Source organism: Ptychodera flava, chromosome 17 (assembly GCF_041260155.1).
Source record: "Ptychodera flava strain L36383 chromosome 17, AS_Pfla_20210202, whole genome shotgun sequence".
NCBI classification, from domain to species: domain Eukaryota; kingdom Metazoa; phylum Hemichordata; class Enteropneusta; family Ptychoderidae; genus Ptychodera; species Ptychodera flava.
This window is the reverse complement of record NC_091944.1, coordinates 35,730,619-35,757,971: the sequence shown is the minus strand read 5'-3', so window position 1 is coordinate 35,757,971 and position 27,353 is coordinate 35,730,619. Positions and strand designations below refer to the sequence as shown.

At 35.9% G+C, this 27,353-nt stretch overlaps 2 protein-coding genes across 2 annotated transcripts in view; one reads left to right on the top strand and one right to left on the bottom strand.

Annotated features, from left to right (window-relative positions):
- The window catches only part of LOC139116184 (E3 ubiquitin-protein ligase RNF217-like), a 52,034-nt gene extending 44,561 nt beyond the window's left edge, over window positions 1–7,473 (top strand). The window contains exon 3 of the mRNA XM_070678742.1: window positions 1,373–7,473. Within this exon, the coding sequence (XP_070534843.1) occupies window positions 1,373–1,653 (281 nt within the window). The 3' untranslated portion in view covers window positions 1,654–7,473. The remainder of the gene's footprint in view (window positions 1–1,372) is intronic.
- A 3,705-nt stretch (window positions 7,474–11,178) lies between these two features.
- Window positions 11,179–27,353, bottom strand: LOC139116415 (aspartyl/asparaginyl beta-hydroxylase-like). Its single transcript, XM_070679053.1, has 10 exons — window positions 27,328–27,353; window positions 25,754–27,212; window positions 25,065–25,302; window positions 24,632–24,768; window positions 23,744–23,935; window positions 20,549–20,686; window positions 19,623–19,758; window positions 18,763–18,854; window positions 17,124–17,254; window positions 11,179–15,059 (listed from the first exon to the last, which is right to left on the bottom strand). Exons 1-10 carry the CDS (start codon window positions 27,351–27,353, stop codon window positions 14,909–14,911), a joined length of 2,700 nt encoding a protein of 899 aa, XP_070535154.1. The 3' UTR covers window positions 11,179–14,908.

Below are 27,353 nucleotides of genomic sequence, written 5' to 3'. Positions count from 1 at the left end.
TTTTCAAAAATAAAGTATGTTGCAGCTTTTGTGTTTATATAGCTTTTAGCAGCCTATATGCAACACCGTGTGAAAAATATGGATAATGAACGAAAATATGTAAAATAGGATACTGCAATACACTTTTATGTTTGGTAAAAAATAATTCCATTCTGAAAAAATGCTACATTTTGGTATAACGTTAGTTTTCATCAGAGTTTAGCAACACCATAAGAGTCGACTCACAAATTTTTTCATTTTCTATTAATGCTACACAGTACATTCATGCAGGTATAAAATTTCCAGTCAATGATGTTTGATGTTTTTTTTTTTGACAAACTCTGTACAAGATAGATGTACCAGTATATTGCCATCACACTATAGAACAAAAAGATCATCTTTCATTTTATTTTGCGTTGATAGTATGTGTAGGAGTATGGCTTGAATTTGTCAAAATTATTTGCCATATCACTTTACTGTATCATAGAGACAGTAACCAGTAATGATCGTGCTCTCAATGGATGCTCAAATTGTCCAGATAAGAACTTTTATAAAAACTGAAGTCTACTTGTATCTCTAATGTTCGAGGCCAGTAGCTGTAACTTTCCATAATTTCTTTTACTGTATTGTCCTACATGTCAAGTTCCTCAGCTGCTCCTAAAAGCATGTGGAAATACCAACTATTTAGTGTGTTGACACTGTCTCTATACATGTCAAATGCACTGTTATTGTTTACATACAGACGGGAATTCATTTGTCAACATAAACAATGTAGTCTATACTGTACAGGCTGAGTTGACAAGCTGAATACTGTATATCTCAACATGCCTTTTGGATAAGCAGAAGAAACTGTAGTTGACATTAAAACAAAAATAGTGGAAAAAATCATCATGAGTTACAGCTACTTGTCCTTTTAAACGTCCCGTAAAATATTCAAGTGAAGCCCTCTTTTACAGATGTTTAGTTTGTGCATTTCATACGTTGGGTGTGTTGTTAATGAGTTCCAAAATCTGAGCATACAGTGCTTTTATATACCGGTACTTGATTCACTGATACTTAGTGTTGAGGCATTGACAGCATTCAGTGTTAAAGTTTTGCATCAAGGCATCTAGAGTTGAACTAACTGTCTTTGCAGATCAGAAACATTAAATTCAATGAACGTGGCCCAGGGTTACTTTGTGTAAAGTTGTCACTCTGTAAACCAATAAATGTTGTAATTTTATCATTTTAATCTTTCAGTATTACAGGAGAGTAGAAATGTCAGCAAAGTACTCTGATCATGTACCCATTGGAACACAGATGCTCTTTTGTTAATGAAACAATTCTGTGAATAAGTAAAGTACTTTGGCGGGTAATTCATATCATCATCATTATCCATTTTGTATTTTTAAAGGTGGTAAGATCCTTGCGGCACCTGTTGTCGCAACTCTGGCTGTTGGAGCTGGTGGTCTGCTCATAGCTGTCGGCACAGTAGCATTGCCAATCTATGGAAGCTACAAGCTACACAAGAAAATACAGCGGCATAAGAAGGAGAAGAGAGTTCGTAAGTGGAGAAAGAAGTTGGCAATGGATTTTGAGCTCCAGTACAGAGTGGTTGTACGGCCCCCATCTCGTCTTGTACCACGAGAGCCAACAACTATGCCATCAGATGCTGAACTTGACATCCTGTACTGAGGAAACTATTACTCATTAAATGTAGCTGTTCAACGATAAGTTTGAAATGCTTTGCATTGACTGTGTGCTAGCCAATGATATGCACTGTATGTATCATTTGGCCATATCATTGATAAAAGTTGTTTTGTGTGGCATCATTGCTGTACATGGGAAGAATTCACCCTTGTAGCCAAAGAAATGAAAGAGTTAAAAAGCAGTTTTCAACAAAAATGAGACAGTACATGAATTTCTAAGGTTTGAACCCTTGCATTAAAGCATAATTTGATATCATCCCATTGTTATAGAGGTACTGATAGACCTATTTACAAGGAAATATAGGGGTAACATCTTTCTGTCTTCCAGTCAAAAGATGTTGATGACCTACAAAATCAACTGACGTAAATTTTAAGTCAGTAAAATAGCCAAAACTGCATACATGCCCCATTAATGTGTTACAACTGTAGTTGGTGTCAGTATTTGTTTTTATACTGTCCTGCAATCATTTTCAAGGGTGGCTGTTGCAAAAGTAAGATTTCAATCATTGGCTACAAGAATGGAAACATTTCCATTTTAAAGCAAGCTACTATTTATCATTTACATAAAGAATGGTAAGAAAAAAGAATTTTCTTTTGATTACCTGATATGTCAGAGATGAGTATTGAATTCTAGGGTTGATCGTCATCAATCTTATTTACTGATGGATAAGTTAATATTATCAAACTCATTTTACTATAAGTAGTGATGTACTTGTAACATATATGATAATGTTGAAGCTAACCATGTGACCTAAAGATCCTTGTATGTGCTTTTCATGTGTTGTTTGATGTATACAAAAACAATACTGACAGAGTTAGCAACATTAATGATAATTTTTTCTTAAAAATGAATTGACTTGTACATGTATTGAAACGTAGACAACGGCTTGGATTGTGGTAATTTCAAAACATAGACAGTGACTTGGATTGTTGTTATCTCAAACAATTAACGAATGGTGAAATAAAATAATGTGATAACACTAAAGCGTTCTGCATAATCCAGGATAAGTCTGTAGTTATCAGGGTTTTAGTTGGTTTGTCTCTCTCATTGATGTATATGGAAAAAACTATAGAGGTAAGGCATACTACATTGCTTTTCAGTAATGTGTTCCCAATTTTAAAGTGGGAGTTCTTATCAACACATTCATTTCAGGGTGTTTTTTCAAAAACTAGCCTTGATGTATGGATTTTGCTTGTCAAGCTAAGTATTCTGACATGAGAATTCCATAGTTTTTTGCGGAAATGTATTTTTTTTCAGTACGAGTTCTGTGTATGTGTGATGCAAACAGCTGAATCCTGTAGAGGGCGCTGTTTACTTAGGAGTGGACTAGGTTTGCGCTGATATAGAAGACATTGCAATGTTGTATTTCACACAGGCTTGTTCAACTCTGTGTTGAATTATGTCAAATGTAATTTGTGTCTCGGTTGAAACTGTATTTGATTTTGATGAAAACGTGGTGTATATGATGTCACAATGTGTGATTTAACCAGAGTGGTTGAATATCACAAAATCTTATTTAGTGTGAGATCAGGCCAATTGTGATTTGTGAGGTTACTTAATAACAAGGATTTCCGAATGACTTGATGTGGAAAATCAAATTTTGAAACTTTTTTTTCATCCTTTGATGGAAAATAGAAAAAACTTGTGAGTGATAAGTACTGAGTATGTATCATCTAAATTCTCTCTATCTTAACAGAAAATCATGCTTTTATGTTCAGTCATATCGCCTGAACTCAAAAAAGACATTATAAAATAGCAAGATATATATTGTATATCAATAGATAATGGTATTTTCGTTATAGTGCTTAATGTTCATTTGAATATTTACTGTTACCTTAAACATTTACCCTGGAAAGCAACATGTAATGATGTTTAGTACATGTATCTCTGTATTTACATATTTGAAAGGACTTCAAAAAAAAATCTTGTATTTACTTTTTATTAAACATCAGCATACAATGATGTGACCAGTGCATTAAGATAAAACTTATTTGAGAGGTGAAAATATGAATAGTTTTGTTTTGTTTTTGCCATGAACAGGTCAATGATGTTTTACAAACACAGCATTACCTTATTTGCCAGGCTTCAGGGCATAACTGTCTACTCTATCATTTTGAATTTGTGCATTAATTACTGTCTACTCTATCATTTTGAATTTGTGCATTAATTACTGTCTACTCTATCATTTTGAATTTGTGCATTAATTAAGAGACTTGGTCACTGAAATAGCTTTGTGTAGACGTGAAAAATTAGAACACTGCTGCCAGTTATGCAGTAATCTGTTGGGTAGATAGTTAAGTATGACAATTTTCCACACTTTTGAGTGAGTGTTTGATGTGGTAAGACAGCATAGAGATATCTCATATAAAGGCATTAAGTACTGCATTTATTTGAAATTTAAATCAAAAGGAAGGGAAGTGGAATGTTTAGTATAAAAACACCAGAAGCAGAGTGATAATTATTGCAGTATTTCTGCTTGTTTTCTCCTGAATATCTCGTTTAACATTACAATTTTAATGTACACTGTAAGGCTTTTCCATTCAACAGCGTATTTTGTATTTCTGAATTGAAAATTTCACCTCATCCTCTCAAGGATTCATATTGGGAATCTTTGCATTATGTTGTCAACAGACATCTCACGTATTTCGCTGCAAACACAAATGTTTCAGCATGCTTTAAGCAAAACAGAATAGTTATCTCAAAAAGTGTACTTTTGAAAACGTAGCGTACCTTTAAAGCTCTTCATTGTTGTCTATGGTCATCAAAATATCATGTTGGACTTTTTTCTTTATTGGATACTGATATTACACAACAGGTATCACTCCACTTTATTTTACTTGTAACAAACTTTTACCATTCCTTCAAGGTTCTCAAATTTGTGATTTACTTGATGTATGAAACCTTGCACTCTGATCAAATTCCAAGATCGTACAAGGTACCAGTATAGCAGGGACATTAGGATCAATAGATATAGCTGGTTCTGTCTATTGCAAACTTTACCTAAAAGGATTGCGGATCACCAATCAGTTAAGACTCCCTCATCAAAGTGTCCTAAGACCCTAGCATTATACAGGAGGTTCATCATGTTTAGTTTTGTGGTTGAAAGTTTGGCTGCAGTAAAGCATGAGCAGATCCTGAGTACGCGATCAGAAAACCATCGTTATTGTTTACATCCGAGTTAATCTACAGTGTTACTCTTACCAAGTACCAAAACAATTCATTCAAAGTATACAATTACTTTTTGCATTTACCCTCCAGTATATGGAGTACATAAAGTACATTAATATTTGTTTGTATTGCAAAGCGGACCCACTTCTCACAGTGTGAACCAGGCTGAATGCATATACTAGTATCTAACTTTTCACTACATTCTAAGTTATCATTTCACAAAAGTACACTTCCCAAAAGAGTGTCAGGATTTTAGTGAAAACTGAAACTCTTAGGGTCATTTATTGTGTTAACAAATCAATGTACCATGTCTGCTGTGGATGTACTCAGAAACTTTTATTCACTAGTCAATAACAATAACAGGGTACACTTCAGAACATAAAAAAGATATATCTGTTGTCAAGAAAACATTAACCATGTGAGGTAAATGTTGAAGTAAGTGAATCCATTTTGTATTTGATATTTCACTGGGCATTTAGTACCAAAGTAAATCCATTGGTCTGGTGTAGTCTAATGAGCCAGTCTTTTTTTCTTATACTGTCCAACTAGCATTCACTGGTCCACTTTATCTGCATTATGAAGCCACCGGTCTGAGCAGAAAATATGCTGCCTATCATTTCTGACCATTGGCATTTGCTCACCTCAGCAAAGAAAGCTTAAATTCTTAGACAATAAACCATCAGATTGTAATTCTATGGAACATATACATTGAGGTGCTCAATGTACCCATCTTCTTTAAGACGTTCTGATTATGCTATCATCTTCTTCAAGACATTCCTTTGGTTATTTCCATGTGATGCAAGTGTTGTCTTGACGCAGGCCATAGTATATGGTTGGCCCTTAGCCTCAATTCATCTTGTACATGTATTATACTGTTTCTGAATGGTAGCATATTTGGCCAAGATCATCCTACAACACTTATTGTGTGAAAAATACAGAGCATGCAGCATTGTATTTGTTATTGATTGAATAAAAAATACATTGTATAGTATGATATAATTACACAAAGTACAGGGTACAAAAACAACTTTCCATATCTTTTGATTGTAAGTTCTCATACTTCATTCAGTATGCCAAGTATTTCAAAAATATGCATGTGTTGGCTTTGTTCTATCCCATGATTATTTATTGTTTGTAACTTGGTTCTGTGTCATTATGGAAGAGTGCCCACATCCTTATTTAGATTTCATTACATGTGAAGAAATGTCCCAAAACCATGTCAACATCAGTGAAAAAAATGTCAGTGTATTCTGTCACATTGTAGCATATTCTGTTACACTGTAGCACATTCTGTTACAATGTTGCATATTCTGTTACAAATGTCTGTTAAAGTGTAGCTTCTTCTATCAGAATGTTGCAGATTCAGTTACAGTGTAGCTCATTCTGTCACATACATTTACCCCCTGAATTTTGTATTCAAATATCTCCAGCAAGATACTGAGTTTTGACATTTTGGAATTATTTGACAAGTTTAACCAGTAGCAAGTCCGTATCGAAGTTTTTGTCACTTGTCAATTTACTTCACAGAAAAGTCAGGAGATAGTATGGTCATGCTAAGTAAACTTTCAAGACTTCATTACACAATATATTGTATGCATGTGTATATTGATGGTGCAAATACAGCGATCTGATTGGTCGAGACGCGAAAAGAACCGTGGTATATTGGCGATATACCACGGCTGGCATGCGCACTAGCTCTCGGCTTGAGGAAAAGTCCTTTTATGACGTTCCACGCCAGAATTTCAACATACTGTTATGATATAATAGCAATAAATCACACCCAGCGACGGTATACCATCGCTGGGTGTGCTTTATTGCTTAAATATATTGTATGTGCAAAATAGTCATGCCAGACTGCATTACGTAAATATATATATGTACAAAACTCTGGTGTTTTAACATACTTGTAAGACTTCACACCATGAATACTGGTATTTTTCACTCAGATGTAAAATTGCTGTGGCAAAATGGTTACTTGTTAAAACTAAAGTATCTGTAACTTTTGGCAATTTTTTTCAGTATTTTATATATATATATATATATATATATATATATATATATATATATATATATATATATATATATATTTATATAAACGAAGGTTTCCCAAAGCATTTTAAATACTATTTGTTTTTTTTGTGTTGTGTGTCACTGAGAATGACAGGTATTGTTGTTGTTGACAATTTACTTAATGTCTTCAATTAAATTTGATTATTAACAATAACAATGCAGGACTAAGGCTGTGTTGACAAATCAAGTTCTGAATACTGACAGTAACACATTACAGGAAGTAAACTTAAAATCTGAAAAAAAATTGTCAAAACTTACACTTATTAGACGTCATTGGTTTTGTTTCTGCTTTGAGCTGAGAAAGCAAGTAATTTATTCACAGCTTATTCACCTTACATTGTTATGAATGTTGTCAGAAGTATATTTTACAGAGTCCATTGCACTTGTTCTTGTTGGATAACTTTTCATTTTCGACAAATGATAATTTTCAAAGTTGGACTATACCTTACAAAACTTAAAACTGTGTGATGGTGGATGTAAGACTGGTCAGGTTCTGTTGGCTTACATTTTTTCCATATTGTGCATCTTCAAATATGAATGGAAAATAAAAGTATATTGTGAATTCAATGGCTTCTTTTCAGTGTTTGTTTTTATCAATAGCTAAGACAAGTTTTTTGTTGTGTGCATATGTACCAACATTTGTTTTAACCCTTTGAGTGCTAAGTCAAATTTTGTCGCTTTTACAAATATAACCTTGTCAATTTTTGTCAGATTTTTGCCCAAATGTTGGTAAAAAACTGTAGCCAATGAAATGTGTTGTCCATTTGGTCTAAAATTATCAAATGTTTTGAGAAAAATTCGTAAAAATTGGTAAAATGCTGCATCAAAATTTTGGTGGGAAAAGTTACAGCACTCAAAGGGTTAAACTTCCGTAAGGAAATGGCAATTTCTTTTTTTGCAAGTATATATTTAACCACTTCTTGCCAAAAACATTCTCAGAAAACTCTTTAAACGTTTGAAAAACTTTCTAACACCACAGCATTTGGCAAATTCTCATCAGTTATAGAACAAATGAAAGAACAACTGAAAGAAGGCAGTTCTTACTTGCCCTTTATTTCTTCCTTTGCTAATGTCAGGTGGTAAAATAGGTCACAAACAAATAAGGTATTAAGATGGAGCACCATCTCTTCAATGGAATTCTGATTTTAATCAGATTTCAATTGAAAAAAAAAAGATTGGTTATTTGTGTGTGAGTGAGAGATGTACATAATTTTCATTGGCGGCCTTTCTGAATGGTACAATGGCCTCATCTTTTGACATTTTGCGTAAAACATAGTGATTTTTATATACAATGTGTGAAAATGTGAAGTACAAGTGTTGCAAACAATGTATTTTTGAAAAATGCTGTGTTTTATAGTTGTTATGACAAATGAATCCCATTGTCAACAATAGTATAAGACCTTACACACAGGCTGTGTTGCTAAGTTGAGGCATTTTGACAAGACTTAGAATAGTAAACTAAGAAACAATTTTAGGAAAGGAAAACACTGGAACCAGAAAACAAGATTACAGCTAATGGAAATTTCAATTAGTCATTATGGGATAACCATTGACAACTTACTGAGAATATTACATGGATGTTCTGAGATCAAGATTGTGTCAAAACAGATGCAGGAGATATTGTAGCAGAACTACATTTCAATTTTGTATGCACTCTGAAAATTTCAACTTGTTCAATGACAAATCCCTGGTATTGCTTCAGGTGCAAAGTTCAACTGTAGTACAGCCTTACCTGCTAAAAGTTTTATTGGCAGTTGAAAAAATCAAACCTCCAGTATTTTGCTAACTTCAAATGCCAGTCCAACACTTTCATTTTCTTGCTGTTCTGCAGTTTCAACCAGCTTTCCTGACACCTGGGGGCGTCTACAGACTGGTTTAGTTCATTCTTCACTAAACTCATAAATAGTAAAGGGGGATGAGTTCCCCTCTACTACCATCTATGCTACCACAGTCCCGCCACCAAGGGCCGTGTTGCTACAATGTCTATCTTGACTTGACATACTGTCTTCATTTAATCACCAAACCTTGACATTAAAACTAATATATATTTTAAAAACTCAGGACTTGGGAGTGTATGTATGTATGATAGGTATGTTAAAACACTGTCCAAACAAGAGACTATGTACTTTCAAGGTCATAGTCTCGGTTTAATACCCACACAGCTCTGCAAAGCTTTCTTCTAGCCACCCCTACACAGACTGTGTAGGGGTGGCCAGAAAAGAGCCCCACACAGCAGTCTGGGTAACTGACAGTATCGACAGGAGACCATTTTTTGCCCTCCTGATGTCAGGCACATTGTCATCTTCTGTAGAGCACATATTAGTCCCTTGTTTTGGGTATTACATGCCTCTCTGAAATGTGTATATAAACCACGCATGGAACAACAGAAGCAAAGAAACGGAAACATTCGAAGATAAGACAAGTTGAACCATTCGTCTGATGATTGCTAGAGAGAACAAATGTAGCGTGAAACTGAGTAATGCTTAAGTCCTGTTTTCTACTTATCAATTTTTACCGTACATATATATAGGTTCACATACATATATCGGTACATGTATATAAGAGAGGAGGAGGAGAGGTTGGGGGGCAGAAGGGCCTTTTTTGATGGGTAATATTGTGGAAGGTCGTTTTGGAGTGAAATGACTGTACCATAAGCACATTGCCCAGTGCTGATAAAATAGACAACGCTGCATTTATCTGTGCTTTTACTTGCATCATTCTTTTTGCATAAAATTTTGTTTTTGTTTCTAATGGAGTTTGAATCCTAAGAAGGGTACTTTAAAGGCACTTTCTGATTTTTGATATACAGTGCACTTTTATTGTGATCTACCTTTCATTGTTTTTACTCTATGTTTGATTTGAAGCGAGCAAAATGTGCCCAAGTTAAATGGGAAAAGTCATCGTTGATGACACAGTCCCCACTTGTTAATGGGTGCTTTGATTACAGGTCCTCAGAGAGGATAGAGTCCTCTTCATTAGGTCTGTGATAAAAATACTTTTGAATAAATTCGCTTGATACATGTCTGAGTTGTAGTTCAGGACATGAAAAAATCGTAATAAAATGGCCACATGGTGGCCATAATGGATCGAATCACAAAACAAATCAATGTGCATATGTATGACATACGGTAGGTCAATGTCCTTGTACCAACTTTGATTAAAATTGGTTGAAATATGACTGAGTTATGGCTTTGTACATGAAAAAATCATAACAAAATGGCCGCACAGCAGCCATATTGGATCGTATCACAAAACAAATTAACATGCATATGTATGACATTGGTCAATCTCCTTGTACCAACTTTGAATAAATTTGCTTGATACATGTCTGAGTTATGGTTCTGGACATGAAAAAACGTAATAAAATGGCCACACGGCGGCCATATTGGATCGTATCACAAAACAAGTCAATGTGCATGTGTATGACATAGGTTGATGTCCTTGTACCAACTTTGAATAAAATTGGTTGAGATATGCCTGAGTTATGGCTCTGTACATGAAAAAAATCGTAACAAAATGGCCGCACGGCGGCCATATTGGATAGTATCACAAAAAAATTGATGTGCATAGCTATGACATGGTCAATGTCCTTGAACCAACTTTGAATAAAATCTGTAGAAACATGCCTGAGTTATGGCTCTGTACATGAAAAAATCGTAATAAAATGGCCGCCTGGCGGCCATATTGGATCGTATCACAAAACAAATTGATGTGCATATGTATGACATAGGTCAATGTCCTTGTACCAAGTTTGAATATAATCGGTTGAGATATGCCTGAGTTATGGCTCTGTACATGAAAAAATCGTAACAAAATGGCCGCACGGCGGCCATATGGATCGTATCACAAAAGAATTGACATGCATATCTATGACATTGGTCAATGTCCTTGTACCAACTTGAATAAAATCAGTTGAAACATGCCTGAATTATGGCTCTGTACATGAAAAAATCGTAATAAAATGGCCGCCTGGCAGCCATATTGGATCGTATCACAAAACAAATCGACGTGCATCTGTATGACATATGAAGTAATCCTTGTACCAAGTTTGAATGAAATCGCTTCAGGCATCTCTGAGATATCTGCGTGAACGGACGGACGCACGCACGGACGGACGCACGCACGCACGCACACACGCACGGACACGACCAAACCTATAAGTCCCCCGGACGGTGTCCGTGGGGACTAAAAAGTGGGAAGTTTGGAATCTGAAAACAAAAGAAATTAGCTTTATTACCGGAAGATGACCATAATAAAACAATGAAGACAATGTTTTAAACTTGTAAAGAGCACCTTTTATTAGCTTCAAAAAATAACATCATAGAAAAATGTGAATTCACAGTAAAGAAGAGTTGATGTGGCAAATCAAACCAAATAATGGAGTTCACTGATTACTTTTGTATTGCAAGTCTCTCCATTTCATTAAATTCACATTTTAATATTTGACTTTCATAAAAGGCTGATACCAATGAGGTTTACAGTCATGTAAACATGTAAATAAAGAAATGATTTTGTTTATTAGTTACAAAGGGCGATGGCTGAGACTGGATACATGTTACTGTTAGATTATGAATAACGGTTTGTATTATGTTGACTCTCATTTAGACTGAGAGATCTGTCGGTTGAGGGCGCTGTCTATGCTCCCCTCCTATGAGGGGGTGTAGAGAGCACCTTTCAGTCAAACTCTCATTTTGCAACTCCTGACACAAAGCTCTGAAATGATGCAATAGGCTAATCTGTTAAACAGTGTTCCCAAAATACCTCAGTCCAAACACTCTGGTTTACTTTGTATTAAAGATCAACAGGCAACCAAGTCACTCTCATTGGTTCTTCAAACATCACAGTAACTTTACATATTGTGCATAAAGATGGGAGAAATCAAGACTTTGGCAAATTTTCTTCTTGATAGTTCCATGACAATTTCCACACTCCTAGTGGTAATGACTTTCTAAAAATGGCTTCAGAGTGTAAAAGAGATTTATGAATAATTCCACCTTATTCTACATTGAGATGCTTTGACATTAGAAACTTGAGTCAACCAAGTTTTGCAAAATCATAACTTTTAACAAACTCTTTGTCATTATTATCTTAGATACAAGCACAATAATCTGCGTTTACAATTACTGTATCAGTCTTTTGTTTCACAAAAAGGAAAGAAACACCACATTTTGTCAAGTTGTAGCAGCCATACAGGCCTTCTAAGAGTGCTTAGCCAATTTTGTGTGTGAACAATTTGTCAAACAATTGATACAAAATGACTGGTTGGGTACATATGATTGGAGCAAAATGTACTGCTATTATCCAATGTACAAGCTTCTCTTAGAATTGTAGCTGACTGACATGTTAACAATTGAGGTGAAATCACAGCAGAAAGTAAGAACTGAGTTGGAAATCCCACAAAGAAACATAAATTTTGATTCTATTCACCTGAATATGAGTGTTCATCAGCATTGTAAAAAGACAGCACATCAGCTCAGTGGTACAAAATAATTAAACCCATCATCTATACAACCTCACAGATTACAGGCTATAACGCTGTATGATCTACAAACATGTCATTTTACAACCCATAACCCCAATGGCACTGTGAAAATGTCCAATCTACTGGTACCTACTGACATAAATCAGGTAATACCACACAGGAAGAAGGTAGATTATGGGGTCAATGCTAATACATCTATGGTTTCTTTGGTACTGAAAGGAGACACTTGGCCTTTGGAACTTTAGGGAGAAACTTGACCAGTTGGTATTTTGTAATGACTGTAATGACATTACATAAACATTTTGACATTGTCTGAAGAGAGAGAATGGTAACATATCTCAAGACTGACATGTAATTCAAACCTTGGACATTTTCCATTGATATATTTTTACACAAAGTTATTCGTTTTGTTGACTGTAGAACACAGCACATCAGTATGGCACGGTAGATTTTGAAAGAACTCCTTCACATAGGCAATAAAACAATGCCCTTAAATATTCCTATGTGTTAAATGTAAAGATCAACTTTGTTTAGGAGTAAGTTTATCTCCAATACTGTGACACTGTGTATTTCAGCCATTATGTACAAAGCCAGTATTTTCAACATTGTCATGTTACATTTCTAGGCCCAGTGCACTGAAATACAGGTTTCTAATTCAATGACACAGATCTTTGAAACATGCATAAAATCATTTACTTTGAAAAACAAAAGTTCTCCATTTCATTTAAAAAGAATTTGTGTACCATTGTATAGAAAAGCAATGTTAAAAAGTACTTTTGACAAATTCAACACAAGAATGAGACCTTGGTGATTAAGTCTATTGCAGTATTGCAATATAGCTATCCTTATCTTCTAACTATAACTGAAGAGTAACCCAAATCAGGTTGGAAGATATAATCTAATTTGCTGCAAGATTTATGCACTTATGGTACGAGTTAGTTGATTGGTCTAGCACACAAAATGGACCAATCACTGACAACTTCGCACTGCAACAATGGGTCAGCTATGACTGAGTGATGTAACTCAGCACTTTAAGTCATTCACCTTGCTATTGCTTTGCTTTGTCAAGTTCAAGAAAAATTAAATTCTTCACATGAAATTAAGCAGAAGTCAGGGTCAAATGACAAAATTTGTGATTGCAATAAATCTGCTGTTCGAAAGTTTTGGCCCTTAAAAGCTGAATCTTGTATCTGAGGTGCCTTCTAAGTGAAACAGACACGTTTTACATAACATGAAACTGAAATGAGTAAACTTTTACAGAAATTAACATCTCATTTACAGATAAGGTGACTGTCGAAAATTATAATCGGTAATAACTCCAAGACTATTTTTTTTATAATTTAATGTTTTGTTGTGTTTTTATACTTTTTTATTTCATCTACTGCAGGTTTTACACTGAGAAAGCAATTATTTTCAGTTTTTTTCTAGAAAAGCTCATTGTATAAACTTTCACATCTTGTGGAGAATTTTGCAATGAATTACCCTGCCTGTCTTACATAAACAAGTACTTGTCATCACTGAACACTTCAGCAATGTTTATTTGTGTCACTTAGACAGTTTGTAAATTAAATGCTGTTTTTTTATTATCTCAATGATATAATGATTTAAAAGTTTATTTTTCAAAAAAACCCACAAACCAGGCAGTCTCTCACCCTTACTGGCTACAAAATACTTTGAGATGGTTCTCCTTGCATGTTATGAGTGAAGATTCAGTTGGGTTGGTTCAGTCAAGAAGGGGGAATTTCAAAGTGTATGCTTGGTAAACTTGAGTTATACACATAGACCTTGTCCTGGTTTATACACCCTGATAATTGTACAAGCACTTTACTCAATATTCTGGAAATAATGCTGTTTTAACACAGTGTGGAAATAAATCACTACATATACAGTATCAGATTTTAAAATTATTTTGACAATTGACTCTTGTGTCACATCAGATCTTGATGAAATATTGTTAATGCTCTATAAACTGATTCACAATCCCTTACTACAGTTACTGAATTTTTTCTGAATTTTTTCTAAATTTTAAATTCTTGAACCATCATGTTGGAAACAACCCTTATTGTGCTCTTTGAGAAAATGGAAGACAGCAAATACAAAACATGTTGAATTACAATGGCCATCAGAGCCACTACCAATTATTGACCAAAAATACACTGGTAACAGAAAATCAGCGGTGATGCTAGTGTAATGTACGCTATGGATGAGGTATTTCTCAGCATCAAAACGCACCATGACCAACTGACTAAACATATATCCTGATACAAAGAAAAAAATGACATAATAAACATGACGTATCCAGAATTAATCCCTGGAAAAAAAAGAAGACATCAAAATGGAGGAGTTATCTGATTTCTCTAACCCTACTTTTCAAGCAGTATGGCAGTCATTTTCTGTGGAAATGAGGCTTCGTTGGTGCAGGGTATGGAAACTTGAGTTGCAAAGGGCTGGGGAGTCGAGTTGCAACACTTTCACTAAAGTCTAAATTCTATAAAAATCTAGCAGAATGTTTTGGAAATTTTAGATTGGTGTTAACATCGCCTTCTGTCTTGCTGTGAGGTCTGGATGCCAAATGTCTACAATGAAAATAAGTCTGTAGGTGTCTGCTTCTTGCCAAACTTCATGTTCAAATGAATCATCAAGGATGATAACTTTTCCTTCTTCCCAAGTTCTGAAAACAAACATGAACAAAGGAAAAATTATTTCAAGGCCACTGCTTGATAGACTGAGTCCATTTGTGATGCAAACAGGTCATTGCTGAAATGCACCACTATGGTATGTTATGTAGGTACAAATAACTACCTGGAGTGTGTTGGATGTGTACAATCATGATGGTACATTTAAACTTGCCCAATGATGATTATGGTTAACAATCACTGCAATCACACCACAGGGCGTGATTATGATTAAAAGATGGTGGACAACACAGCCATCTGTGTGCTGAAATGGATGGATACCCACAGGCATTTACTTAGAGTGTCTGATGTGTACAATGAACACACTGAGCACCTGTGCAAAGAGACTGGTATGACACTTTCAGTGTAGTCTTTAATTTCTAGTCTGGATTTCTTTTGTTTTGAGCATTTAAGAAATATAGCCAGATATCATCGTCTTCAGAAAAATAACAATATTGGCTTTAAACGGCAAACTCTCTCACAGATGGTGAAAATATGAAAAAAGCTTAATGTCAACACTGAGGGCCGCCACAAGAGATGAAAATGATTGCACTAGCGAATTTTGTTCACAACTGATTTCAATTATGACATCACAGATATCATGATCATGATCATGCAAGTAAAATGAATGCCTTATATATGAAGTATTCAAACCATCTGTCTGAAAATGACAATTATCTAGTTTATAACTATAATAGGCTTAAAAAGTGCAATTCTTAATATTTCTCTCTACTTTTTCTTCCATCAATAATGATAGTACCGTTTACTATGAACAAAGCTTGGACAACAGACGACTGCAGCGCCCTCACTCACTGAAACGCCTATTCAACACATCTCCGTCTCCATGAGGGTGCTTGTCAACACAGCATATGCAAATTTTGCAAGCCAAGGACGTGAGGAATGTAGAAGCATATAGGTCAATGACCCTGTTTTGACTGAGAACAGGTCATTATCACTGGGATTTCAATTTGCAGACAAGACAAACAACCTGTAAATGTTTTACCCTCTTACAATAATTACAAATAAATGTGTGACAAAAACATGCAAGACATAATTTTCAGTAACTACTGCATGGAGTGACATGTAACACCAACAAAATTCTAACAATAACATTCAAAGTGTTTAAATTTTTGCATATATTTTGTAAAATCTATGTAGATTTATTTGTGAAATAAGTAAAATGCAAAATATACATAAAATATAATTAATAAATATTTTCATCATGAATTTTGTGTGAAATTATTGAAATTTTTTACGTCTTTACTCTATCATGCAGCTTAAAATGCCATGAAATATTACTTGCTCACAAAAATATCCCTAGAATGGAGGCATCCAATATGCAATATTTCTTCATGAATAATAAGTACACTGCTACATATTATTAACCCTGCATATTTTGTATATAAAATAATTTTATGATCATTGTTTTTTTAATTTATGAATTACATGGCATTAAGTACATGATTATAAAGGGTCATCTTTTGAGTTTGAAAATTGAAATTTTTTGTTCACAAGTTGGTTGCGTGGTAGTTCCATATGTTGACTTATATATATGCTACCCATACATATGCTCTATTCTATATGTCTAAGCAATAGTTAGATTAATGAATTAATGAGTTGACCTTCAAAAGCATTCAACTGGCTAATATCACAAAGAAATGAAATCCACATTCTAAGGCAAATAATTGGACTCCTGAGAATAGATTATTAACAATTTCAATATCGGAACATACTTCTTGCTAAAATTCAATGGATATGTTGCTTGTCAGAGACATTCTCTAAAATACAGTATATATATATATATATATGCTTTTTGATAGTTTGTCTCAAAATGCTGCATAGTTTTTGTGTTTGGGTGAACAACGGTCTTTACAGTTGTAAAGAGTAGATAGCTATTTGACAACTTAGTATTTTGAGAAGGAAAGCTCAAAAATATCGGAAATTTTGGTGTACAAGAGCAAAAAACATAGTTTAACATATGAGACACCACCATATCCCTGCAGGGGCAAGTCCACCACAAATTTGTGCATGAAGGTCACAGAAAAAGCAGTACAACTTACTTTGTGTTATTTGCGACTCTTATCCTGACGTTTTCAGGGATTTTGAGACCTAGATGCATTCTTAGTCGACAGTTTGTTGGTCCACAATGTGGCCAGACATGAGTGTCTGGCTGCATGATGGAAAACTTCACCTGTAAACAAACAATGACATCATTGAAGGATACCTGAATTTACTGAGTAAACACTTACAAAGTTAACATGCTATGATTGCTACAAGTCAACAGTTTTCTATATTTTTTACAACTTTACAATAATCTGTCACCAGTTCAAATCCATCACAGTTAAATGTAAACAGAATGGCTACACATGTACACAACTATAACAACATGTAACTTTTTAAAGTAGGTGTAAATGTTCTGAAAATTTAGCAAATATTCTTCCAAACGATTACGTGAGATATTAACCAAGTCTAACCTTGCCTGATTAGAAAACATATCTTGTCTTCCCTCTGTGGACAACTATATCAGTGATAACTCAGGCATATCAAGTAATCCACCCATACATATTTGGAAACACATGGACATTAATGTAGTAGATATATGCCTTGAAACTGAAATGCTGAATTTTTTTGCTAAAAGCTTTCCTTGGGGCAACTTGCAACCATTGTTTCAAAATCAAGAGTCACCATGAAAATTTCGTACTATGGAAACAAATCATCTGACACATGGTCATGGTGGTATTTGAAATTCAAAATGGCTGCATCCCTGTGTTCACTCTATGGGGAAAATTACATTTTTGATTTTCACCAAAATAAGCCGGTGAAGACTGGTAACTCCAAGAGCTTCAGAATGAGCCAAAACATGTGGTAAATAAATATAAAGGAAAGTATTGTCAAAGTTTAAGTCTGATTATCTGTCCCTGAGATGCATTCTACGGCAAATTAACTTGTATACAGGAAATAACAGTGACAATGTCCACAGCATGTATGGTATTTCAGTACTCAAACCTATTTGACAGAGGGTAATTTCATGAAAGACATGATAAATTTACATGTCCAATGAAACTCCATCCTAAATTGGCATACAGGTGTACTTTATTTGAAATGAGATGATACCTCATGCATGCTTCACACATATGTACCACAGTGTAATCAGAATACATAATTTTATTGTCTACAATGACTAGCTCATCAAGATTTCTGTATATCTGGTCAACTTGTCCAGACTACAAATTCCTCTGAAGCTTGATTTGCATAAAAAACTCAAACATTGTTTTGTAACACTGCATACCAAACCAAACCAAACCACAAGATTATAGAGCAATTTAACACGTACATTTTATTGATATATGGTACAATAAAGAGGATAAAAATCATTTTTATCTTTAGTACCTATAAAGTGCATCTGCCCTGTCTGTAACCCAGTATTACATGTACTATTGCACATACCATTGTACAATCATCAATTATGACAAGGATATAATTTCACAATATTAATATTTGAAACATTTTTACTTGTATTTCGATTCATAGATTTGTCAGTAAAAACAAAAGAATTTCTTGTCATTTAACATTTTCACTGGGATTCAATGTAGCTAATTTTCATCTATCAGTGAAAATAGCAAAATAAACTCCCAGTGAAAGACTATGCTTCTATAAAGCAATTATAACATTTGGACCAATCATCTTAAATATTTTTACCTGTCCTCTCTTGCAACCAGCAGCTTCTTGTATTGAATCAATAATTTCACAAGTCTTTGGTGTCTTCTGACAGTTTGCATTGATCTTTTTACCTGTATATAAACAAGATTTTTCTAAATTTAATTCAGCTATGGTTACATGTAACATTTCACATCTTCAAACAACAACCCTTATTCACACAAATACGTAATGTAAACACAGACAGATACCGGTAATACGTTTTCTGTTGCACAAACACATGGACATACAAATCACTCTCACGTCAAATTTTAATACTGAAAGCCTCATGCATTGTGGACAAAGATTCCAAACAATGTTTGAAGGAAAGTATCGATATTATCCCAAAGATCACTTATGGTATTTATTTACAGTTTAATTGCAGCATTTGTTTACAGTGTCATTACTGTGTTTTTTCCACTTTATCAAGCATCTGTTACAGTTTCATTTGCTGATACATGGAATCAGAGAAATTATTCTTCTGAAGCAGAACTGCCAATTTGAAAATGATACAAAACACTGATGACTGCAGAGAATCTGATAACCTCTTGTGAATTTGGTTGGATGTTTATTACTTGCTCATTCCAATATGACAATTGTCCATCACATTATTGGTAAATAAACAAGATTATGACTTTTTCTGATACTCTGGAGAGCAGACATCATGTTAATAAAAATATTCTCCTACACACAAGCATTGGTTACATTATTTTTACAAAATCTAGACAACAGCTGCTATCCTAGATTACATGTCATATCTGAATTCTGCATCATAAACTTTCAGCTGATGTTCATTTTACATCATCCCTGGAACTCTGTCTTGACAATAAAACCATCCTGATACATTTTATGAACACACTCACCTTGTTGATATAAAGTGAATTGTTTCCAATCTCCAGTCTCTCTCAGATTTTCATCTTCTGACACAAATCCACCAGTGCTTTGATCAATCATGGCAAGGCCTTCATCTCGGATTACTTCCCAGTTGTTTTCCAGTTTCTATAGAAATCAAAAACATTAGCAAAGGTAAGAGGAGTACAATAACAAAAGATTAAGCTAATTCTGATGTGTTTCTTTATATTCAAACTAGTTTACAATCATTCAATGACATCATGTTTTCATTTCCAATCACATGTAAGAGTTTCATAAAGATTTTGACTACTGGGAGATTTTAGCAAAGGAGTTTCCAAGGTTAGCAAGTTTCACTAATTTGCATATCACATTTGCATCTGATTTGCAAGTATACTTTGTGACAAATTATTACCAAATACAGTTTGATTTCTATGAACCAATAAGCATGGTACCAATGAAGCTTATACGGTGACATCACTCTCCCTGATTTACATAAATTTGAATATCATCCCAATCAAGACAGAAGTTTAGATTATGTACAAAATGATGGCAGTTTTCTTTCAAAGTCCAAAAACTATGATGCATATCAAATGTACAGTGAGTGGTGAGGCCAATAGAAGACCTGTGAATCTAGTATCAACCGAAGGCAAGATAATTACAACAGTAAAGCTCTTTTTGCAACTTTCAGGTCAATATGATGATGTAGCATGGATATATTCATATACAGTTACTCATCCAGTTGCAGAAGCAGTCGCAATTCAATAAATTCAATCCATCCCCTTTCTATGTGCTTCTGCTATCATAGTCTTATATCATCTCCTTGTCTTCTATGTACAGTATACGGATCACATAGCATTATCATGAATGCAGTCTTATTCATAAAAGTCACCATAGGGTATTATCATCACTTAGCAAAGTAGCAGCTAGGGGTACCTACCTGTACATGGTGTGTAAATCTAGCTTCCTGGGGAGTCCACCATGGCTTGGATGTCAAACCGTCCACATTATACAGTGATCTCTGCCATTTTGACTTGAAATGACCCATTTCAGCACCCTTAGAATACACACTGTATGCCTACAGAGTAATGTTTAAAAGCAAAGTGACAATGTATCTGTACAATATGCAAACTGACACAAACATTGCTGTCTTTCAGTCTTATGCTGTAAGCACAAACACAGACAAAATAGTACAAATATACAAGCATACATAACATGTGATCATCAGAAACTATAGTAATCCAAAATCAGACACACTTTTTCTCACATTCTCATCAGAGTACATGTTTGTGTCAGCTGTAAATACAATGACTACATGGTCATAAGCCACAAACAGGAAGGCCACTTTTTTCACTCAAAGGTTTGAAATACTGAGTGTGTATCATTCTTGTAATATTAATATTGTTTCAATAACAAAACTGACAGTTTTTCCTAATACTGACAATGTTTCCAAGTATATACTATGCAGTGATCACTACAAGAAATGGGATGCTTTCCCAGAATGAGTACAATTCTTATTACACATCTTTAATCTGGCTACTGGTAATATCTAATACTTAAGGTAGCGACTCGGGTTCATTGTCACTTATTTTCAATCCTCATTTTCACAAAGAAGACGTGGTCACACACCGACATGTGGTACTTTTTTTATCTGCTCGGTCACCGAAGAGTTCAGAAAATTTGTTAGTTTTTAAAAACAGTGCGCATACGGCTGTTTTACTCAAAAACACGTGTTTCTTAGTTTTTTTACTCAAAAAATGTAAGTACAAATCTCCAACCGGCCTTGGTGATCTGTTTACGGCTATCGACGGCTGGGTATACTGGGCAAAAAAACCGTGTCCCGGATTTTTGAAATTCGCTTTTGTTTTCGCACAATGCACCTTCAAAGTGTCAACTTGACGTTTTTGCATAAATTATCGGCCTTTGTTCACGTTTGTCAGGATATCACTTCCAGGCCCTTTATCGGAAATCTGAGACACGATCTTTCAGATATATTCATTCACTGTCCACAGGTGAAAAATCAGGCTGGTCTGTCCAGGCGCCGCCGACTTATACTTATTTGAATAATGCACGCACTGAGAAAATCGACGATTGGTGTAAACGACCTATGCGTCACACATTGTGACCAAGAAGTCCAACTCGCGCACTATTTTCTGCGAATTTTCTTACATCAGGACTAAGTTGAAATATTAAGAGTCAGTTTTGGGAATTTTGAATATGTTTAGGATTGCAGATCGTGTGAAAATAGAAAGAAATTATACACTGAACTGGCAAATGCTTAGTGCCAGCAGTGGGTGGTATTTACACAACAAACACAGAGGGGTACTTAGCGATTTAATCCATTTTTGGAACGTTTAACTAGTAGATTAACTGTATACTGTTGTCTCAACGGTTACAATCTGGTTACCAGAGTTCACAGTCAAGACGAAGACGTAGAAACTTGCGTAAAAAAGTCTATCCGATCGAGACTTATGTGCTGTCGTCGCGCGATCGCGTCGGGCATTCACTTGTTCTTGACTCAAGTTGTCTACTTCCTGTCTCGCGATCGGCAATTTATGCTAGTTCTTTGTGAAAAGTGATTGTCAAGTTCATGTTAGCGCCGACACTGTGCGAACGGGACGTCACTTGTAGTTTTCCTACCTCAAGATGAGACGAACACATGTAACTCTTGACAACATAAAATGTCTGTCGTATTTTCTTAGCTTTTGCACCGCACTGCAAACTTGTCGCCCTTCGTATGACGGGAGAGATTGACTTGTGTTATTTTTTCAAACTTTATTTTATATGTGTTCTTGTACCGATTTTATCAAACTAATAATAATCACGCCGTAGCGTAGATCAGTGCAGGCTGTCATCGACAGCGTGTTCCGAGAGACAGAGTATCGACTAGTCTACAGTGGAGTCGCTCGACTTGCGCAATACCAGCGCACACATAATTATTTCGGAGATTTTACTTTTAGTCAAACTTTCGATGACTGACCTCATATAGCAAAAATTGCTAGTTTCAGCACTTCTAGAAGTTGAGCCGGGTTTGTTTTACGTTCAGTGTTGAGGTCCAGCTAGCAGCTGTGGAGTCTGCGGGTAATTGATAAGTTTAGACAAACACGCACACAAGAATCATTTGAGAACCCTCGCAATTCACGTTTGACGTAATTTAATTTTTGGGTTATATTTAAAGAAAGAAAAGGCATGAAATAAAAAAAATATTTGCATTTCGTTTCGAAAAATTAGCAGATCGGTGAACTTGCTCTTGTGAATCTACATTATTAGTGTATGAACTCCTGTACTGGCTTGGGAAACTCCTTGACATAAATGTCGCGTGATGTCGGGTACGGTGTTGTTCAAGGTTTCTTAGCAGACACGAAAAGACTGCACGATAGAAAACTCGAGTTTAAAAATATAAAAGAACACGATACTAACACCAAGCATGTACAGCAAGAGTGATAAAATTATCGCAACTAACAGAAGTTTCATCTCGCTCAGGCTAATTTTTGGACTCGGGTATGTAATCAGCATGGCCTAATATGTTCGAAAAGCAGCGTGTCAAATACTTTCATAGTTGTTGAACTGAGCACGTCTCCGTTATCGTCTGCGTCCTCGGCCAAATCTGACTCTTCACTGCATTCTTGATCGTTATTGCAGGGAGTATGAGCCAAAGTCGGACTGTTTTACATTTATATCGACCTTTGCGCACGTTGCCGTCTTTTTCAGGTTTGCTTTTGTGGACCTCGCTTGCTTTTTCGACGGTAAGGAGCGCAAGCGCCGGCTTTGGTCTGCTCGACGTGTTTGCCGTACCGATACATGCTGAGTTCAAAACGCTGAGCCTAACGTTGAAGCTAGCGCATGCGCACTATACCGCAAAGCCTATACATAATCTCTGCGTGTTTATCAAAGATATCGTGGTCGGTAATCCGCGACCGTTAAGGCAAAAGGGAAATAATGGCACGCGGTGTAGCTGATAGTTTGCCATTTTAGTAATATTTCAGGAATTTCCCGGTACGATGTGACCCAACACCTTTCCCCAAAAGAAAGACCACGTGTCAGTGGTTCGAAATTTGAAATAAAAAAAAATTGCTAAAATTGACCTTTGAACCTGAGTCGCATCGTTAAGCAACTATTTGGTTTTAACACTTACCTCATCTTTTTGTCCAAGCCTATAGAGTGCATCACCAAGATGGAAGTAGAATTTTCCTTCATTCGTTCCTTGTTCTTTACTGTCAATTCCCTCTCTGAGCAGTGGCACAGCTCTTGCATAGTCTGTTTTGGCTTTCAGGATGAAGCCAAGGTGGACTTTGGCAAAACCATTATCTGGGTGATTTGTTACAACCTGATAATGGGAGGAAAATCATGCCAAGTTATACTGAGACACTCTCACAGCTCTCCAATGGGCACATTGTGGATCTCTCCTGTCCTAAGGTTGAACTAAGTATGGCCAAGCTCAGCAAGCTGGCATGGTCAGTAGGGTGACTTGACGATGACTTTCCCTTGGGGACTGGCCAGGCCAGACCATCGAGGGCATGTAACATATGAAACCAGATGCTGTAAAAGTCTAGTCCTACTGGAAACCAATTGTTTTGAAAGATAGGGAAGCTATTACAGATGCCTGATTTCATTGTGAAGTGAACAGAAAAGAATGATCATTTCCTCATTTCAAGGATGGAAAGTGATACCACTGTGAAAAACATTGATTACAAGTATGGTAACTCTGTCACAAGTCCTGTGCTATGGATGGATGTGTGTGTGTGTGTGTGTGTGTGTGTGAGTGTGGGGGGGCGTGTTGTTGGTGTTCATGTATTGACTTGTATAAAGTCTGTGTACTGTAACTGCTGGCTAATGTTGAGTACCACGAGAGGGTATGGCACTAATATTGCATAATTATTTGCATAAGCTGCCAAGTTGTGCTGCATTATGTGTTCATCTAATCTTAGTTATTGAAAGGTCTATCATCTGGTGGATATCTCAAAGCTTGACCAATACACAAGTATAAAACTACTTGTCAGTGTAAGAGACAACTGTGACATACCTTTCCAAAGACACGTTCTGCCTTGTTATTTTCACCAGCTATCAGATGGGCAACACCCAACTTACACGCAATCTCAACATCTTCTGGGAATAACTCTGCAAGTTGTACCATCACCTGTGTTGCTTTCTTATTCTTACCTTTGTATGTAAAATACAGGTATAGATTAGTCAGACAGCAAAGTTGTGTCGCATGGACAACAACACAAATCAAAGCTATCACTACAGCACAGTTGCACAAAGACATTAGGGTCTGGAGAAAACAATAAAAAAAATTATTATAATTTAATGATACTGTCTACTCAATTAATGTGTTCTTCACGATAATGTAAATTCAATAAGCCTAATAAGCCTGTGATGAATCGCCATGAAATATATTCTACATGGCAAAAAGTCTTTGGGGAAAAAGATTTTAAATAGGAAATAGGAAAACATACCCCAAAACTGTAGTCTGTTCACCTGTCTTTCAAGTGCTTTTCTCTTCAAGTCAGGTGGACAGTTAGGTGCCTTTACAACTTCCTCATATGCAGCAATACTTTCTTGTAGATATTTGTTGCTCTGCCTTTTCTCAGCAAGTTCATCTAAACTCCTAGCTTTGCCATATCTTGCCATTGGACTGTCTGGAGATTTCCACAATGCATCTTCAAAGGAAGCAAGTGCTTCTGCAAATAAACCCTGCAATAGGCACACCACAAATTATGTCAAAATGTAGGAAAAATGTGAAAAATTCTTTTATCAACAAGACAGACACGTGGCTACAGGTGATCAATCATGCACTGTTACTCCTTCACAATTATTCAGCTTTTGTCTATGTTCCTCAAATCCACAGATCACTAATCTTACTATGATATTGAAAGATGCAGTCATCAAGCATCTGACAAGGCTCTCTTTTGATATATAATATAAAGAAATAACTTGAATAAAATCTAGTGGATTTATTCTGGTGTTGAATAATATGCAGATTTGACAAAGTGACAATATATGAAGACTCTACCATGTTATACATTTAATCTCAACACAAATATAAAAACAACTGTACAATATAGCTAATTCTGTCACACTTCAAACAAATATGAATGAAATGAAGTAATCCCTAATCACCTGAAGACCAAATAGCTATCATTACCTTTGCCAAATGATCATTAGCAACTTCCAAATCTTCTTCTACAAGTTGATCTTCAGGGGTTTCTAGTGTTGATTTCTTCTCCTGTTGACCTTGATCATTTGTCTCTTTCTCAGATTCCTTCTGCTCTTCCTTTGCATTCTCTTTCTTGACTTCTTTCTTTTGTTGTGGAGAATCTTCCTTTTTAGGAGGGTCTTCCTTTTTCACTTCTTTGACCGGTGGAGTTTCTTTTTTCTTGGCAGGGGGAGGGGCTTCCTTCTTGACCTCTTCTTTAGCTGGTGGTTTTTCATCTTTCTTGGGTGAAGGAGGTGCTTCCTTTTTCACTTCTTCTTTGATAGCAGCTGTCTCTTCTTTCTTTGGTGGGGGAGGGACTTCTTTCTTGCCCTCCTTTTTCACAGTTGTGCTTTCATCCTTTTTGGTTGGGGCAGCAGTTTCCTTTTTGTCTTTATCTTTGGTTGCAGGTGCATCCTCTTTCTTGGCTTGGGTGTCCTCTTTCTTGGTCTGTTCTTTAACAGGTGCCTTTTCTTCCTTCTTGGCTTGGGAAGGAGATTCTTGTTTTACCTCTTCTTTAACAGGGGGCTTTTCCTCTTTCTTTGGTTGAGCAGGAGTTTCCTTCTTCACCTCTTCCTTAGCAGATGCCTTCTCTTCCTTCTTAGGTTGGGGAGGAACTTCTTTCTTCACTTCTTCTTTAATAGGTGCTGATTCTTCTTTCTTTGATGGAGAAGGGGCTTCTTTCTTCCCTTGATCTTTAGCTGGTGGAGGTTCATCTTTCTTGGCTGAGGATGGTGCTTCCTCCTTAGCCTTTTCCTTCACAGGTGCCTTTTCTTCCTTCTTAGGTTGGGGTGGGGCTTCTTTCTTCACCTCTTCTTTGGCTGGGGGCACTTCATCTTTCTTGGGTTCAGGAGGAGCTTCTCTCTTGACTTCTTTTTTAACAGGAACTTTCTCTTCCTTCTTTGGAGTGCTAGAAGCTTCTTTCTTCTCTGCATCTTTAGCTTGTGATGATTCATCTTTTTTTGGTGGCGGAGGGGTTTCTTTCTTGACTTCTTCTGCAACAGGTGCTTTGTCTTCCTTCTTAGATGGAGTTTTGGCTTCCTTCTTTATCTCATCTTGAGTTATAGGTGCTTCATCTTTCTTGGGTGGAGGAGGTGCCTCTTTCTTCACTTCATCTTTAACTGGTGGTGTATCCTCCTTCTTTGCTGAGGGTGGGGCCTCTTTCTTGACTTCTTGTTTAGCTTGAAGTTTTTCATCCTTTTTTGGTGGTGGTGCTTCTTTTTTGACCTCCTCTTTTACAGGTGCCTTCTCATCTTTCTTTGGATGGAGTTTGGCTTCTTTCTTTCCTTCATCATTGGCAGGAGGTACTTCCTCTTTCTTTGGTTTGGAAGGAGTATCTTTCTTTACTTCTTCTTTGACATGTACCTTCTCTTCCTTCTTAGGTGATGGAGGAGCTTCTTTTTCAACTTTTCTTTAGCTTGAGGTGCATCCTCTTTCTTCGGTGCAGGGGGTACTTCCCTCTTCACCTCTTTTTTAGTTTCTGGTGAATCCTCTTTCTTCAGTGGGGGAGGTGCCTCTTTCTTCACTTCCTCTTTAACTGGTGGCACTTCAT